This window comes from Hipposideros armiger, unplaced genomic scaffold (assembly GCF_001890085.2).
Source record: "Hipposideros armiger isolate ML-2016 unplaced genomic scaffold, ASM189008v1 scaffold_82, whole genome shotgun sequence".
NCBI lineage: Eukaryota > Metazoa > Chordata > Mammalia > Chiroptera > Hipposideridae > Hipposideros > Hipposideros armiger.
In genome coordinates, this window is record NW_017731432.1 from 69,490 (window position 1) to 88,795 (window position 19,306).

At 41.8% G+C, this 19,306-nt stretch overlaps 1 protein-coding gene across 2 annotated transcripts in view; it reads right to left on the minus strand.

The window, feature by feature from the left end:
- The window catches only part of TRIT1 (tRNA isopentenyltransferase 1), a 47,583-nt gene extending 38,226 nt beyond the window's left edge, over window positions 1-9,357 (minus strand). Inside the window, exon 1 of one of the 2 annotated variants that reach the window (XM_019643876.1) lies at window positions 9,170-9,357. In XM_019643876.1, the coding sequence (XP_019499421.1) occupies window positions 9,170-9,343 (174 nt within the window). In that variant the 5' untranslated portion in view covers window positions 9,344-9,357. The remainder of the gene's footprint in view (window positions 1-9,169) is intronic. The other variant, XM_019643877.1, reaches the window with a different exon arrangement.
- Between the last annotated feature and the right edge of the window lie 9,949 nt (window positions 9,358-19,306).

Here is a 19,306-nt window from a genome sequence, read left to right on the forward strand (position 1 = left end):
CCCGGGAAGAGCGCAATGATGGTGCCAACTTGGGCCAATGAAGCAGCGTCCTCCACAACTAGACTGAAGAACAAAAGGAGAGCAACTTGTCTGTTCCCCTTCCCCCAATTCCCCAGCACTGTTCCCATCCCCCCAATTCCCCAATAAAAATCTTCAAAAAAAAAAAATTGTAATAAACTCATGAAACAACTCAAAAAATTTTAAATGTATTTTGCTAAGTGAAAAATGTCAGATCCCAGAAGCTGCGTATTCCATGTATATGACATTCTGGAAAAGGCAAAACTATAGGGATGGAAAACAGATCAGTGGTAGCCAAAAGTTTGAGATAGGTAGAGAAGCTGACAACAAAGAGGCCACAAAAGGCAATTCTTATAGTGATGGAGCTATTCGGTATGGTACTGTGACGGTAGATAGCTAACTCGCTACATTTGGCAAAACCCACAGACCTGTACACTACAAAAACTGCACTTTACTGTATGCAAAATTTTTTATATAACCAGAATGGCTGGGGAATGCAGGAATACACAATGCAACCAGTGACTCTAACTGTATTACAAATGTATGATATAAACTCACTTGAAAGGGGTGAGGGAAAAAAGGGAGCTGATCTAAGTACTGTATTTTGCTGTGTATAATGTGCTCCCAGGTACAATGCGCACCCACATTTTTGGCCCAAATTTTCAGAAAAGAAAATCTTTTGTTTTAATTTTTTAATTCAAAATTTTATTTGTTTACATTTAGGTACTTGTTTTTTGTATTATAAAGGAATTTTAACATTTTTTTAAAAAGATATTATAATACAAGAAATTTTAAGTATCGGTAACAAATTTACGATATTTACGCATCATGGAAGGCCAAGACCTCTTCGACGTTCCAAGTTCGTCATAAGTTCAACAAAACCGATTATCATATTCTAGGGTATAATTTTGCATACAGATATCGTTATTGATTTCTAGAGTTACACTTTTAACTCATAAGCATAAATAAAAGAATTAAATACATTTATATAGATACGGAATTAGTACTACCCCTGTATAATACTCATCCTTATTTTTCCCTCACAAATTTGGGCAAAAAAGTGCATATTATACATGGCAAAATACGGTGACTGTGTAAAAACAAAAATTATGACTGTACACTATAAAGTTAAAAACAAAAAGAACTGTACACAACATTATGTTTTAGTTGGTAAATTTGTTTCTCACAGAAGTAACTACTGAAACTACTTTACAAAAAAAATAAATAAATATAAGTAACAAATAAGTAAATATATTGTAGATGAGAGCCAGATTTCTTACATTCAGAGAAAGAAGTCGCAAATAAGCAAGGAAGAAAGACTAGAATGAATCCTGTGGTACCAGAGTACAGTCAGAGATATCAGTATAAACTCATGTTTATTGCAATATATGTACAGATAGACACAGAAATATAGATATTTGTATATACACGAATTAGTGTACATACCTATGTTTCCTAGCTCTTTCCACTGAAGGGACTAGAAGCAATGATATCACAGTACCCACAAGCACGCCTTGCACCCAGATCTGGGTTTCTAAATACCATTCACAGGCTGGCCGAGTGACTCAGTTGGTTAAGAGCTTGCTCAAGACTGCGAGCTCTGAGCAACAGCGGTTCGAGTCCCAGCCCGAGCTGAGCTGCCAACAGGTCGCAGGATGGCTCAGCTATAAATAAATAAATAAATAAATAAATACCATTCACCACCAATAAAAGGAACCAGGGATCCTTGGAGAAATGGCTGATTCTAGGGCTGGGGCAGGACCAATAGAAGCTGGGAGCATCTTGTAATGCCAGAAAGTAAGAAGTGCTAAACAAGCAAGCAAATAATGACAAAGGATACAAGAGTCAACCTAAACCAAATGATCAAGGTCACTATCACCAGAAATAAGTCATGCTGATATCATGATACCACGTTGATATCATACCCTCATATAATGAAATGAGAAGGGTACTTCACTTCTGTGGTATGCTTTCCCAAAACCCATAATGCCAGTCTAATCATAAGAAACCTATCAGATAAACCCAAATTGAGAGACAGTCTACAAAACAGGTGACCAGTTTCCTTAAAAAAAGTATCGAAGTCATGAAAGACAAGGAAAGACTGCAACCTATCACAGATTGGAGGAGCCTAAGGAAACAGGATGACTAAAAGCAGTATGGTATCCTAAACTGAATCCTAAAACATAAAAGGGATGTTAGTAAAAAAAAAACTGCTTAAATCCAAATAAAGTCTACAGTTTAGTTAACAGCACTGTACCTATGTCAATTTATTAGTTTTGATAAATGTACCATGATGATATAAGATGTTCATTTTAGAAGGTGGGTGAAAGGTATACAAGAACTCTCTGGACTCTGAAACTGGTGTAAACCTATAATTACCTCAAAATTTAAAAACGACGACAATAATGTAGAACAGGATTTCTCAACCTCGGTACCATGTATTGATATCATGGGCCAGATAATTCTTTTTTGTGAGGGTCTGTTTTATGCATAGTAGGATGTTTAGCAGCATTACTGGTTTCTACCCATTAGATGCAGGAACCCACTTCCCCAGTTGTTACAACCAAAAATGTTTCCAGAGATTGCCCAATGTCCCCTGGGAGGCAAAATTACCCTCGATTGAGACCAGTGATGTGGAGTTATATACATTAACACATAAAGATATCCATAGCATACTGTTAAAAGGGGGGAAAGCAGCATACAGAACAGCATGAAATGTATGCATCAACTTATATAAAAACATATACATGGATGAAACTTGAGGACATTATGCTAAGTGAAATAAGCCAGTCACACACACACACAAAAAAATACTATAAAACTCCATTTATATGAAGTACTTAACAGTAGTCAAAATCATAGACATAGAAAGTTGAACGGTGGTTGCCAAGGACTGGAAGAAAGGAGAAATGGGGAGTTATTGTTTAATGAGTAGTGTTTCAGTTTTATAACATGAAAAGAGTTACAAAGATGGATAGTGGTAACACTTACACATTATGAATGTATTAATACCACTGACCTGTACACTTAAAAATAATTAAGATGGTCAATTTTATGTGTATTTTACCACAATAAAAAAAATTGGGGGGAAAAAAACCACATATACACATATGCATACATACATAGACCAATGTCTGGAAGGATGTACACCAAATTTTAAAATGGTTATCTCTGGATGCAAAGACTATAGTGATATATACCTTGTACTTTTCTGTGTCATCTGGGTTTTTTTTTTCAATTAGCATGTGTCCTTTTTTCCAAACACAAAAAGGCTTTTGTTCTCCAACATTTTTTCTCACAATGCTTCCATTTCAATAACAAAAATCCTACTAGTTCTGTCTCCAAATGTCAAAATGGTTACCTCTTATCCCCAGCCACAGCACAACTCCAGGCTCTTTCACCCAGGCTGATGTAACAGAATCCTAAACTGTTTATCCCTTCCTAACCACTCTCCACCCAGCCAACAGATTTACTATTACTTCCTGTTTAAAATCCCAAACTTCATGGCATGCCTTTCAAGGGCTTCTAAAATTTGTTCCCAGAGTCTATAGTTTTAATTTCACCTCCTACTGCTTTCCCTCAAGTACCCTAGATGCCAGATAGTTACTGGTCATTCCTTGAAAACATACCATGCACCCTTTCATTCTTCCTCCTTCCACCTTGCTCATGCTGTTTTTTTGGCACAAATATTCTTCTTCCTTCTCTGCCTAATGGAAGGTAATACCATATGGCAACCAATGGATGGAGGATGAATGGCTAAATAGGAGGAGGTGGGGAAAAAAAACACAGACTAAAATGCAGATGAGGGTTCAAGAGGGTAGGGGTAAGATAATAATAGTGCCTAACTCATATGGTTGTGGTGAGGTTATTAAATGAGATAATATATGTCAAGCTTTTAGAACAGTGTTTGACATATATATTATTGTTATTTTCAATATTATTATTATTTATGGAACTTGAACAATGAGGACGGGGCAGTGGTGCTGCTCCAGCTCAGAAGCAGGGCTCCAAAGGTAACCAAAGAAACAAAAAGGACCCTGATCTGGTTCAAATTTATTCAACAAACTACACACAAAACCAAAACCAATTCAGTTAAGCCATGGTCGAGAATATACAGAGCACATAGGTAAATTCCTATACACCCCAAATAACTTTTACCCCTCAAACATATGTTCCTTTTTGAAATGGAGCTGTTTCAACATCCTGCCCCAGGCTCTAAAGCATCAGGGCAGCACCTGATGCTCACAAATCTGAATCTCCAAGTCCCATTTATGCTCTCCTACGATTTCCCATTTGGCCAGTAGTCACTTCTCTTTCTTTACATAACATGGCAAGTTCGACTCCAACGTTCTCCCCATAGCCACAAAAAAAAGTGTATATGTACAAGTCACCCAAGCTTAATACTGTAGCCAAAGGAAAACTAAATTCACTCACAATGGAGGTGAACCAAGGGACATTAGAAACTCATATTTTTTAGATGAGTCAAAACGTTTGAGATTTCCTTCTTGGCCTCTTGTCAGGCTCAGTTCTTTTAAAGTTCTCTGCCAGTAGCCTCCAGATAGCCCCCATCGTTCCTGGTTAACAGGTTTTCGTGACTTTTATTTCATGTCCTAGAGTAAGCCACTATCCCATCTCTCCTTTCATATCCCTCCCACATGCATCCCAGATCTCCTTGAACACAGTAGTCCTTTGGTTATAACACACACACACACACACACACACACACACACACACACACACACACCAAACACTGCTCCTAAATTATGTCCCAAAGCAGACAAAAAGAACGCAGAACTCCACATCTATTAAATGACACATAGTCTGCTTACTAGTCAGACTGCCAAAAATCATTTGCGTCTCCTCTTGTAGGTTTAGACAAACACAAAGGGAACTGTGCTCCTATGTATGACTACTGCTTCTCCACAGGACTTGAAGAACTAAGGCATTAGAGATACTTCCTCTCTACAAACCCAAATAGAGCACTTTGTGTATTTTCTCTTGGCATATAGTTGGTAGCCTGTATTTCCAGGCAGTCATTGTACATCTTTTGGCAAGTGCCTTCAAGTTTCTCAGTACAATGTTTCATCCAGTCACTGAAGGCAATGCATTGTACCTTGAATTTACATGCCAAGAAAAAGGCTCAGACTGAAAAGAAGATCTTCAGTATCATCTTCCTGCAATATATGAGACGCTGCACATGAGTTAGAAGTCCCAGATCCAATTCCCAGGTGTGCAAGTGTCTTGCAGTGTGATCCCCAGCCTGCTCTGTAATCTTTCTACACCTCAGTTTTTCCATCCTGGAAAACAGGGATTGTATTACCTGCCCCTCCTTAAATTTAGACTCTTACTACTGACTGAAAATATTTATGTTTCTACAATTTGTGACACTGAGGTTTGGAAAACTCAGAAAATTAAGCATAAGTGTTGTTTCTCACTTTTGTCAGACCTGCCATGGAGAATCCACAGAAGCCAGCAGGGGTCCGTCCCTAAGCAGTAATCCCTTAGAGAACAGTTCTGACTTCCCACTCAACAAATCTCACACATAAGGGGAAACAAGAGGCCTGACAGAACCCTCAGATGCTACATGGCCACAGAAGCAAGTCGTTATCAGGCTCCATGACAATATTATCACCCTAGACATACTACCCTTAACACTCCATTGTGGTTTTACCTCAAAAGAAGCTACCTCAATACTTAAAAGTGCTTATTCAATGTTTATCACAAACAAGCACTTTCCCTGCATGAGAACTCCCCTGGTAGGGGTTGCCTTGGAATGACCCTACAGTTAAGGTAGGGCAAAAGGATGACACACCAACTATGAGGTGCAACACAATTTAAAATTTCAGGCAATATTTTACAATCCTTTTTGGGTTACTAGTACGCTTCTGAAATACAAAATTCTGGACAGCATCCCAAAAGGGATTATTAAAATGCAAATATTGGTTTTTAAAAAGATTGACTTAATAGCTGGCTTGGGACGCCAGAGAGCCCCGGTTCGGATCCCACATATGAGGGCCAGTGACACTGCCCTCTACAGCTAAGATGCTGAACAACAGCTCAACCTGGAGCTGGGCTGCCGTGAGTCGCCAGAGACGGCGTAGGCTGCAGCCCCTGCTGCAGTGGGTTGCCATAAGCTACCGTGTGTGGCCAGCAGCCAGCGTGAGCGGCCAGCAGTCACCGTGAGCGGCCGTCCAGAAGCCGGCGACTGATCTGCCTCACCCGGGAAGAGCGCAATGATGATGCCAACTTGGGCCAGTAAAGCAACGTCCTCTAGAACTAGACTGAAGAACAAAAGGAGAGCAACTTGCTTGTTCCCCTTCCCCCCAGTTCCCCAGCACTGTTCCCATCCCCCCAATTCCCCAATCAAAAAACTTAAAAAAAAAAAAAAGATTGACTTGGAAACTTGAAAAATTTCTAATCATCACTTTCCATTTTGTCACCCTTTGGTCTGTGTGGCTGTTACAACACAGAAGTTTACTGCTCTGTCTAGGCTATCCAAAAGGCCAGGGTTTCCCGCTTTGTTCCAGTAAACATTCTCTGTCTTTGCTATCATTAAATTATTGACATTAAATTATCTCTCAGTTGCAGCACGTTTTATCTCCCTAAGCAATGCATCATGTGGCCACCACTCAGCTCAACACTCCACTTGACAGACATCACTATGAATTCACATTATGGTTCACAATATAAATCCTAAAATACATTTTATATCTTGATCAAAACACAGCACACTCTTGTGAAAGAAAAGTGGCATACAAGTTAAGAAATACTTTCTAATGATTGAATCCCACAGCTCCTGCCTCATCTAAAGGGGATGGCTCTGTGTGGATAAGGCACTGGGCATGAAAAGTAGACCTATGTTTAACTCCGTGTCTACTACTTACTGTAAGGCCTTGAGCTTGTTTACTTATCTGTGAAATAATAACATCTACCTTATGAGGTTATAGTGAGGATTAAAAAACATAAGCATTTTATAAATAGTGCTATATGAATTTAAGTTTTTATCACTATTGTTATTCTGCCTGTAGATTTATTCAAAATTAAAAATGTTCTTTCAAGGAGCTGGTGATCCAACACTAAGAATGTCATTTTGTTCACATGCTTTCCAAAAAAATTCTGAGTCAACCTCAAGTCACTGAAAAGCATCATCTCCTTCCATCGGCTAACAAACAAGCAAAGCAGCACTATCCTAACAAGGACATGGTAGGCAGAGGTAGATATGAAGAATTGGGCATATTTACAGTGAATGGGGCAGAGATACTTTATTTCATTATTTGGATTGGAAAGTAATATCTAACGTCAAAATTTTCCAATGGGGACCAAAAAGAAATGTTATGAAAACCCAAGATATAATAAAAATTAAATACAACCTATAGCCAATTTAGAAAGCTCAATAATCTTCAAAGTGTTTTCATATATTAATTAATCCTCATGGCATCCCCAAGATGAAAGAAATTTAATTCTCATATTCTAATTACTTATAACCACAGGAAAAAAAATCTGAATGGATCAAGACATACCATTTTTATAAAGCAGGTCAACAAATATTTTCTTTCTGATCTATCTATCCAAACTTCACCTATTTTTCAAATCCCTTTTCAGAGAGCTTTCCATGACTCTGCCAGCCTTTATTGATTTCTCTCTTCTCAGAAATTCTATGGTTTATCATAAAATCTAACACTTATAGTCTCTCTTCTCCCCACCCCATCCACCTTGCAAAGCATCGTTTAATAGCTCAGTTCAGACACTTATTAACTGTTTTGTTTCATGTTCAGCTAGACTAAATCTTCCTGAGGACAAAAATTATGGTTTTGTCTCTCCAAAAGGGCATTTCAGAAAAACAGCACCCACCATATTTTTGCCACTTACTATGTGCCATATATTGTTAAGTGCTTTACATACTTTATCTCATTTAATCATCACAATGTTATTATTGGTGTTATTCTTCCTATTTTACAGAAAAAGAAATAAGGGTATGAAGAAGTCAGGCTGAAGTTGCATATTTTTAAAAAGACAGGGCTAGGATTTCAGCTAAAGTCTTGTCTCTCAAAGTAGGCACAAAGTAGAGGTTGCGATCAAGTATTTGCTGAATTATCCTAATCATTTCATGTGTTGATGGTCATGTCACCCTAAATGAATTAATGAGGGTAGAAACCTTGCCCAGAGGTTTATGAGGTAGAGCCGGGAGGGCTGCCTCTCTTTGCCGAGTACCCATCAGCACCATGCATTTCACATAAAGCATCTCATTTACTCTGTGAAAACCCCTTACTGTAAATTCTCTTCAACAAACAGCACTTGTAATTCCTCTATCAGAGATTTGCCCAAAATGTCACCCACTCTCAATCTGAGCACAAATGCTCCCAAGTGCCATGTGTTCTACACTCCTTCTGGGCCTCCCTCCGACTCAAGGAAGAGGACAAAGCCTCCAGATTCCCATCAGCCAGTGAGTTAAAAATCTCAGCTTCCAACAAGCATTTACCAAGCTCCTGACCTTCCTCAGAACAGGCCACCCTTCTCTTCATTCTAACACTCATGATCTCACTGATTAATCACCACAGCCGCGTGAGGTAGGTAGTATTTTCTCCACTTTACAGATAAATACGTCCAAAATAACGACACAGTTAAGGTCACGTGGCCGATGGCAGATTCGTGACTAGCATCCAGGTCTCCTGACTATCCACCCTGTTCTGTTCCCTCAGCAGCAACTCATAGATGGTAACCGATTTATCTTGGTGTCGCTGGACACTTGAAACAGCAAAAGCTTTGTAGTAATATTCATTCAAAAGGTATTTACTGGTCGGCTAGATGTCAACTTTGTTCCTCCACTTATTTGCTATGTGACATGGAGAAAGTCTATCTCACCTCCCTAGGTGAATTCCCTCATCCGTAAGTGTTGATAATACTGGTACCTAACAAATAGTAATGTCGTTAAGAAATAAATGAGGTGATTAAAGTGAAACTCCTGGCACTATGTCTGACATATGGTGGGCTCTTGATAATTATGGTTTCCTTTCACCAACCCCCCCACCACCCCACGAACCTCGGGCTTCACCCACTAACTACCCGCATGTCACAGGGAATCCACTCTGGCCAGAGACCCGCACGCGGCCTCCGGGTTTCACAGGCCGGGGTGCCAGCCGCACTGTCATACCTGCATGGAGTCAGCGCTGACGATCTCGCCACCAAGCCGCTGGCCTAGCTGCAGCGCCAGTGTGGATTTGCCGGTACCCGTGGCACCAAGAATCACTACAAGAGGCAATGTCCGTTTCAAGCCCGGGAGCCCAGGGCCCACAGATACTGCCCGTGCAGCCGCCACCGCAGCCATCTTGAGGACATCTGCGCTTGCGCGGGAGCAGCTGTCCCCATGACAACCGTCAGTGCGCCTGCGCAGACCTACAGTTCAGTAGGGAGGATGCGAAGGGAGGGAGCTACGAGACCATGGTCCCCGAGCTTGAGAGGCTCCCCACGTAACTGCCATCAACTAGCTAGTGTCAGAGCTTCGACTACCAGCTCTTTTACGTGGGGGATGTCAGTCCTATCTAAAATGGATCTATCCCTATTATTCTTTCTTTCACATCACCCAGTTCTTTTTGTTCATAGCACTGATTACAATATAAAATTATAAATTGACCTCCTGTTTATTGTCTGACTTCCACTCCAGGCCGTGAGTTCCATAAAAGAAAGGAACAGATTCTGCCTAGGTCATTGCTGTATCTCCAGTACCTAGCACAGTACTTGATATTGAATAGGCACTCAATAATTGTTAAATGGAGAGAATGGCTTACCTAACATCTAGTGCTGGAGCCAGTGAGCTCAGAGTTGCCGGGTTCTCCAGGATCAGATCTGCACAGTTATCAGGCAAGAGTGGCTGCTCTAATGTTTTCATCCCACAGCAAACTCAGACATAATTGGAAGGCAGGACAAAACTTTCCATCTCTTTGGCTAAAGGATGCAAGAGATGGGGTGAAAACAGAGAAAAACAAACAAGTAAACAACCCTCAAAATATGTAGAGGAAAAAAATAAGGAAGGCAGAAAGGATCAAGTAGTAGCAACACTCAGATTAAAAATAGAGGTGAGGAAACTTAGGACCAGAGAGAACCAAAATCTGGGATATTCCACAACCTTTAAGAAAGGGCTTTGGAGGGCCGGCCGAGTGGCGCGATGGTTAAGAATTCGCTTGGGATGCCAGAGGGCCCCGGTTCGGATCCCACATATGAGGGCCAGTGACACTGCCCTCTACAGCTAAGATGCTGAACAACAGCTCAACCTGGAGCTGGGCTGCCATGAGTCGCCGGCGACGGCGTAGGCTGCACTCCCTGTGGCAGTGAGTTGCCATGGGCTACCGTATGTAGCCAGCAGCCAGCGTGAGCGGCCAGCAGCCGCAGTGAGCGGCCGTCCAGAAGCCGGCGACTGATCTGCCTTGCCAGAGAAGAGAGCAATGATGGTGCCAACTTGGGCCAGTGAAGCAACATCCTCCACAACTAGATTGAAGAACAAAACGACAGCAACTTGTCTGTTCCCCTTCCCCCAATTCCCCAGCACTGTTCCCATCCCCCCAATTCCCCAATAAAAATTAAAAAAAAAAAAAAAAAAAAGAAAAGAAAGGGCTTTGGAACTAGATGGACTGGGTTCAAATCCCAGCTCTGTTACATCAGCTGCGTGACCTCACACAATTAACTTTACCTCTTAGCCTCAATTTTCTTATCATTAAATACCTTTCAGGATTATCATAAGGAGAAAATGAAGTAATGTCTGAAAAGTGCCTGCTACAATGCCTTGGCACATAACTACCATTTGTTGAACACTTTGTATTATTATAATATTTAGTAACATCCCATCTGCCTCACTAAAGAGGCAACAGCAGCAGCTTAAGGGCAGAGAAATTTTCAATAATGTGTAAAAGTGCCTAAATAGCTATTGTACTAACCTCTTGTTAGCCAATTTAAGAGTTAATTGCTTTCTCCCTGAGATGACTTGGCTCTGCCTAGCTCTCAGATCACATCACTAGGACTGAAGTTTAGAGCATACTACAGGCCTGACGGGAATAACTGCCAATACATTTCTCAATCACTTAGATCACCATTGGCATAATGGCCACTCTTGTAGCCACATGTATTATTTGGAGAACACCAGATCCTAGGGTCCCCTGTACCTCCTTTTCTCAAGCCAATCTGCTCTGATCGAAAGACTTGTTCTCTCCACTTTGTGATACCTGCCTGGGGCTGGTTTTAAAACTGAGCTGTCTGGTCACATATTGGCAGACACTCTCACATGATGGTTGTTAACTATAGAGCCTTTGAGCCTTTGCCTGGAGACTTTCAGAGGGTACAGTTGCCATGACAACCAACAGAAAGATGGCAGGCTGGAGAAATGATGCAAATAAAGCAAAAGGGAGGCTAATTTCATGATGACAATCTGACCATGACGGAGTATGTTCACTCACAGATGGGAAAGCACTGTCCAAGTCATGACCAGGTGACTGTTACTAGAGAGAGAGAAAAAAGGGGAGTGGAATTTACCACTGAGAGACCAGAAGAGGGAGAAGCTGGTTTCCAAGGCAACTGGGGAGAAAGGAATGAAAAAATGGGGCTTCACCACAGCAGCAGAAAATTGCTTCTAGCCAAGCAACACAGGACTGTTGCTATAGAAACAAAGAGAACAGGGATCCTGTAGACCATGGGGGAAAATTATCACTAAAATGCTGAGCAGGAAAGACTTCTAAATCAGAATGGAGCCCATGGTCCAAAAAAAAAAAAAAATGAGAAGAAAAACATTGCACCATTTCCATTCATTGTAATTCTACCAGTCCTACTAAAAGAGAATGGGAACATATTTTTTAATACCTTTACACTATTTTATTTGTACCTCTATTTGTCTCCCTCATGATCCTCTGAACTCTAAATTATACTAAGAATAATTCCTGCAAGATAATCTGTAACTTGAAATCCTAATTGGAGAGATTAAGTTCAAGGGAAAATTGGGAAATTGAAGTCTATGACCAATAGTTAATAAATATTTCTAAAAAACAACAAAAAGCCTTCTAATGGGAAGCTTTGCAGGGTACTAAGAAGACAAAAGGCAACAAAAGGGAGTCAGGAAAGCTATTTGCAGTCGTGCCCAGGTATGAGTCCTGACCCCTTCTCCCCCTTTTATGAGGCCAGATGTGATATCTATCCTGAAAGATAGCTCAAGAGGAAGGGGAGTCTCTCACTTAAGGTGAATGTGCATATCTAGAGGTACAAAAGCCCATCTCCAACATACTCCACTGCTTACAGATTATTTTATGTAAAGAAATTCTTGTTTAAAAGGCAAATATGTTGGGATAGGTTCTGTCTGGAAGAGCCTATCTAAAATGTAGGAATGAGGTACTAGGGATGCTCAAATTATTTGGAGGGTAATAATTTCTTGCCTGCCCTTCTGAAAGTCCACAGCCAGTCACCTAATTGTTATCTACAGTATGTGTATGTTATACCGTAGGGGCAGATGTATAGTCATGCTGGGCCCCTCTGCACCTCACTCACTTTCTTCAGGAAATTGAGAGCAGTACATGGGGTGGGATGTGCATGGGAACAGGGCAGAAAAGGAAAACAAAGAAGTGCAAAAAGGTAGAGAGAAATCTAGCCCATTAGTGTTTATTGCATTATTTTCTATCCTCTGTGTATTTTAAATAATTTACTTTAAATTTTTTTAGAAAAAGAAAGAAGCATAAGAGGAAAGCTAAAGGTAAAACTATTAGAGTGGAAGGGCCATTCAAAAGTGAAGCATCCAGACAGTTTAAACATTCAAGATGGAATTCTAGAGGATTCTGTGACAGTCTAAACAGAAGTAAGAATGTGTCATGGGAAGCCTGAAGCATCTGTTTCCTAGGCAAGAGAAAAAAGTTGGGTCAATGACAAACACTAGCTTTTTGGTACAAACCAAGGTGCCTTTGCAGCCTAACCCCATACTGATTAGGTATCCCAAATAAAAAAATTTCCTGTGGGGTATTTCATGATGAACTTGGTACCTGTATTAGTTTCCTAGCACTGCCATAACAAATTACCACAGACTAGGCAGCTTAAAACAACAGAACTGCATTTTCTCACAGTTCTGGAGGCCACAAGTCCAAAATCAAGGTGTTGGCAGGGCCACGCTCCTATGCTTCTCTCTAGGAAAGAATCCTTTCTTGCTTCTTATAGCTTCTGTTGGTTGATGGCAATCTTTGGCATTACTTAGTTTGTGGCATTATGATTCCAGTCCTGCCTCTGTCTTCACATGGCCATCTTCTTTGCGTGTTTTTCTCTGTCCGAATTTCTCTCTCTTTTGAACACCAGTCATTGCAGTAGGGCTCAGCCTGAAATGACCTCATTTTAACTCGATTATATCTACAAAGACCCTATTTTCAAATAAGCTCACATTCACAGGTTCTGGATAAACTTGAATTTGGATGTACAACTCAATATAGTGCCTGTGAGTAATCAAAACACCTTCCATTGGTTTGGTGAATTGCTGTTTCCATTACTCTTTCCATTGGTGACTGGCCAATTCAAATGTGGGGGCATCAGAATTGTTCAAACCAAGCGACGAAAAGGAGAAAGTAGAGCTCCCCATGTTGTAGGGTTTATGGTACACCTGAAGTTAAATTATTAAGGTTTGCTTCAGAGCACACCAGAATATTCTCAAAGGGAGCTCACTTCAGATTTTCTCAGCTCTCTAAGAGAGCCTGCACACCCACAGGAGACCCGTGAAGGCTGCAAAATCAGAGTGGGGTTGGCGGAAAAAGGAGAAAAGATGCAGAGCCATGACAGGTTCTTTCCAGTTCCAAGCTTTCTCCTGTACTCCTCTGGCCCCTTCTCTTTCTCATGGCTTGGCATTTGGGGCCTTCATCATTTTATATCCTGATGAGTTTCAAACCTGTATCTTCATTTCAAAACCCTTTCTAAAGCTTCAGTGTCACATGTCCAACTTCCTGTTTTGAATGACCCCATCACTTCAATCTCTGTCCCAAGCCACAATCAGTTTCTTTCTCTGACTTCCCTGTTTCAAAGAATCACGTTTGCTTTTGAAAGTATCCTCTTAGAAATCTAGTGTAACCCCTCTTGTTTTGTAAAAATGAGACTACTCAGCCAGCAAAAGACCAGATTTCTCCCCTTTCCTCAGGTTCCACACAATCTTCCCAATCGCCCTTTTCCCCAAAACTCTTCCCTTAGCCTAGAACACCTTCTCTTCACTTAGTCAAACACTACCGGTACTTCTAGTTCCAATTAAAGTCACAACATCCCCAACAAGAATTCTCTTGATGACTCCAAGCAAAGTGCTCTCTTCCCCTTCTGAGGCATGTAGCCCTTGTCTGAGACACATACTGCCTTAGTCTGTAATCACGTTTGCATGCTCATAAACTTCTGTAAGGAACTATAGCTTTGTATATCATTGCTCTTAACTATGTGGGAGATACTATTCTAGGCACTTCACATATAGTAATGTATTTACTCTTCACAACAGTCCTATGAGGTAGGTATTAATATTATACTCATTTTAGAGAAGAAGGAAACTCATTTGGGGAGGTGAGTGATTTGCCCAACATCACATAGGTAGTAACCCCAAGTCCCTGTTCTTAACCATTATACTATGCCATCTATACCACCCTCTGAGAATATTTTTGTATCTCCACAGGACTTGTCTCCAACCCCTTACTCCAATGTTTTTTTTTCTAAGTGTGACCTCAGGATTTCACCTCCCTCCTTGCTTGTTATCAATGCAGATTCCTGGCCCTGACCTACTTTCTCAGGGTCTTAGAGGTGGGCAGATTCTTAAGACACACTCTGGTTTGAGAATCATTGCCTGAACAAAATGAGCATTAGCAGATTTAATGACTAAATGGAGTCAGTCGCTTCCAGCTCAATTTGAAGACACTGCACTGCCAAGTTAGAATAAATGGAGCACGCATATGTGCAATCGCATCACAGGCTCACAACTCCTGCCTGCCATGGGTCATGGGATGCTGTGGACGCATTGGAGGCTCAGGTCTGTGCCCTCCTTTCCTCCTCTGCCTGTCTCAGTCTCTTCAAACCCTGGTTACTCCTTGCCTGATAATTTACTGCCTCTTGAGTAATGTATACTCCAGATTACTTCAAGGACTCCTTCTAGGAAGCTTTCTTATTTTCAATCCCTTCTATCACCTTCCAATATGATGAATCTGTATTCATCCGTGAGTCGCCGGCAACGGCGTAGGCTGCAGCGGGTGTGAGCTTTCATGAGCTGCCATGAGCTGTCGAGAGCGGCCGTCCAATGGCCAGCGAGCGACTGCCTCACCCGGGAAGAGTGCAATGATAATACCAACATGGGCCAGTGAAGCGACGTCCTCCACAACTAGACTGAAGAACAACAACAAAAAAGGACAGCAACTTGTCTGTTCCCCTTCCCCAATTCCCCAACGCTGTTCCCCTCCCCCAATTCCCAAATAAAAAATCTGTAAAAAAAAAAAAAAAAAGATTGCCAGTCACAACCAAAGAGGCCAACACGGTCTTCCAGGCAGAGCTCAAGACCCCTTCCTCTCATCTGAGATCAGCTAGGGAGTGAGTTCCGTGAATTTCCCAATAGGCAGGGACTACTCTATGCCCCTGCCAAGCAGGGAGCAGATACAAAAGAGAAGACCTCCTGTCCTTCAACTTTCCATATAGATTTTATGGGGATCACATCTCTCAAGGGGAAAACAAGGCAGGCAGTTAGAGGCAAGCATTGGGTCTCTGCATTCCTGAACATCCCACAGAGTGCGACCGCCAAAGGGACATCCTCTATACACCTAAAACTCCCCTTTGTATTATAATTATCTACCCCTGTGGGAAAACAAATGGGCACAAAATACCCAACTAGATCAGACCAGGCACTCGCACCTGCGCAGTACCTCTTGTCAATCACAGGTGCCAATCAAGTGGTCCCACGCCCATAGGGGAACAGCCCGTTCTAGAGAAAGGGAATAAAAACTCCAAGTCCTGGGTAGTCTGCTCTGCTCTTTTTAACTGTTTCTTCCCTTTTTGAACCCCTTCCTCCCGTTTTTGGGCCTTTTGAGCCTCGCCTTTGCGTGTGGCCGGCTCCAAACTCTTTGGAATGTAGTTTCTAATAATGGTCCCTTGAGCCATTCTCTACTGCTCGGGCCTGCTTCTACTTCTTTGAAATGTACTATCTCTTTTAATAAACTACTTTTTACTCCAGTACCTTGTTCAATTCTTTGCTTGAGTTGCCAAGGACCTGGACTTTGCGCCAAGAAAGGCCCACTCTCCGACAACAATTCCACTTATAGGAGATAGTCAAAATCATAGAAAATTAGAATGGTGGTTGTTGCCAGGAGCTAGGCGGAGGTTGGGGAATGGGGCGTTATTGTTTAATGAGGATAGAGTTTTAGTTTTACAAGATGAAAAAAGAGTTATGCAGATGGATGGTAATGATGTTTGCTTAACATTGTGAATGTATTTAATATCACTGAATGGAATACTTAAAAATGGTTACAATGGTAAATTTAAGTTATGTGTACTTCACTTCAATAAAAATAATTGGAAAAAAACATAATAGCTAACATGCTCATAGAATGTTTACCATGCAGCAGGCATCGTTCTAAACGCTCTACATGAAAGAACTCATTTATATATATATATGTATATAGTGATATATATATATCACTAATCATTTACTGAGCACTTACTATTGCTCACAACAACCCAGTGAAACAAGTGCTATTATATACCTGTTTTACAGACACTGGGGCTGGGCAAGATTAATAATTTGCTCAAGGTCACGCAGCAGAAAAATATAGAGCCAGACTTAGAACTGAGATCTGCTGGGTGTGAGAGACCACGTAACCATACTGCTTTCTACAAGTTTAAAGGTGATCCGTTACTTCCTGGGCACCTACTGAACCCCTTGCACTAAGTCTCATTGTTTAATAACTCACCTGATTAGAAACTTTAAGAACATATTTATATTTCCTCAGCAAAACAATGGTAACATTAATACAGTTGATCCCTTTGGCAGCAGTTCTAAATAAAGACATTAACAAGAGCTGCCCACTGGGCTTAAAGTAGAAATGCCCACACCCCAACGGAACTTCAGCTGACACATTTAGATATCTCTCCTTCACCCCTCCCCAGTCGCCCAGTCATCAATCATCTCCCAACTGGTTATCTTATCCTTAGAAACCTCTCTTTCGCTCCCTCCTATCACCTTCCAGATCAACAAAGTCATCCCCACCCCTCTCTTTTCCTTCTAAAGTGAATATTCTGCAATATCCTGACCCCAAAAGCACTTTAGACAAACTCAGCACATCTAAAATAGCTCAACCTCTCTCAGTACCCCCAAAATAGCTGTCAATAGAGGCAGGAGTTAAGTACAAGCTTTAACCTTTTATTGTCTGGCAGAGGATGATGTTTCTTTTCTACACCAAGCATGGCTTCTCCCCTGTCCCTGGTTGTCTACATCCACATCCTTAAGTTGGGCGTGTAGTCCCTTCATGAACTATTCAGAGGCTAACTTAATTTGTAGAAATTGTTCTATGAAATCCTGGAATAAACTCCGGGCTATTTTTAGATAAAGATAGAGGTAGGAGTCTGTAGAAATGAGCTAGGAAGGAGCTTGAAATACTTCACATTCCAGAAACACCCTCCCTTCCCCCTGGGAGATGGCTTTATTCCCACTTTCTCAGCAGAGTTGGACTCAAAGGAGCTGAAGCTTGGAGTCAGGCAGCTGGTACTAGCTGTGTGGGCTTAGATAAATGACTTCAATGTGTCTGAGCTTCAGTTTGCTTATCTGTGAAATGGGGTGACACCACCCTTTTCTCTAGATTATTGTTAGAATTAAGATATATAAAACAACTAGCGTTAGTTAGTGCCTGTAGCTAGGAGTCCCTACTATCTTATGGAGGGTCCAGTGCTTTCATGGTCTAGTAAAGGGAGAGAAGTCCTATAAATTAGTCTCTTGACAAATGTCCTCAAAAAAGGATTGGGGCAGGGACAATAACTAAAAGGGAAATGAAGTTTTAAGAAAAGAGTCCCAGTAATCCAAGTTTGTTTTTATCAAACAGCTACTTATGGACTGGGTTTGGTGGTCTAGGAACAGTGGGGGTAGAGTGGAAGGTTTACCTGACAGGAGGCTGGATTTGGGATTCTGTTCTTGTGTGACCTTGACCAAGAAACCTCTCTGGGCTCCAGTACCGTGTGGCAGACATTGCTTACTTACCAGGTTGTGAGGAGGGTCAGTTGGTAAATGTGAGGAATTTATAGTAGCTTTTTTATTCTACTCAGTCTCCATAGGAGTGCAGGCAGGCAATACCAACACAGGTCCCAGCCATGAGGCAGGAGTAGCTGACGCAAAGTGGCCTTCTTGGATTAAGAGTTGGTTTAAGAGGGCGAGCTCTGAGCAACAGGGCCGCCAGTTCGATTCCCACATGGGCCAGTAATTCTGCACCCAAGCTGAGCTGTCGCTGAGCTGCCAACAAGGTGGCTGGATGGCTCAGCTGATGAGAGCATGTGCTCCTAACAACAAGATTGCCTGTGCGATGGTGGGCTATGCCCACCCTCAACTAAGACTGAACTCAGCACTTTGAGCTGAGCTGCTGCCCAGATGGTTCAGTGGAGAGAGCGTGCGCTCTTAACAACAAGGCTACTGGTTCGACTCCCGCTAGGGATGGTGGCTACGCCCACTCGCAACTAAGATTGTAACACAGCACCGTGAGCTTAGAGGCCACGAGCTGCCAACAGGAAGCCAAATGGCGACTGGCTCCCTCCACAACTAAGACTGAAGAGCAACTTGGCTGGTCCCCTTTCCCAATTCCCCAACACTGTTCCCCCTCCCCTAATTCCCCAATAAAACCTTAAAAAAAAAAAACGTGGCCTTCTCCCACCATGATGCTCATGGCCTTGCTGAACAGCAACCGTTTTCCTTTCAGTCCCAGAAGTGGTCTCTTTGGGGCAAGACTAACCCTCTCAGCCCACAAATGTCATGGAACTGGGCTGGTCATGGAACATTTGCGCCACTTCATCCCAATAAGTGGCAGGTACAATGGCCCCAAGGAGAGACAGTTCCAAGAAGTGGTTAAATGATGGAATTCCATGTTTTCCTCTTCCATACACCCCATGCTAACAAAACAAGCTGATTATTACTATACAGTAGGTTAAGACTTCTGGCTGCAGAAATAGGCAGAGCTGGTTTCAAATCCCAGCTCATTCACTTACTAGCTGTGTAACTTTGGGCAGTTTTGTTTCACTCTTAGAACCTCAGTTTCCTCTTCTGTAGCCCTGGCACGTGATTGGTGTGGCT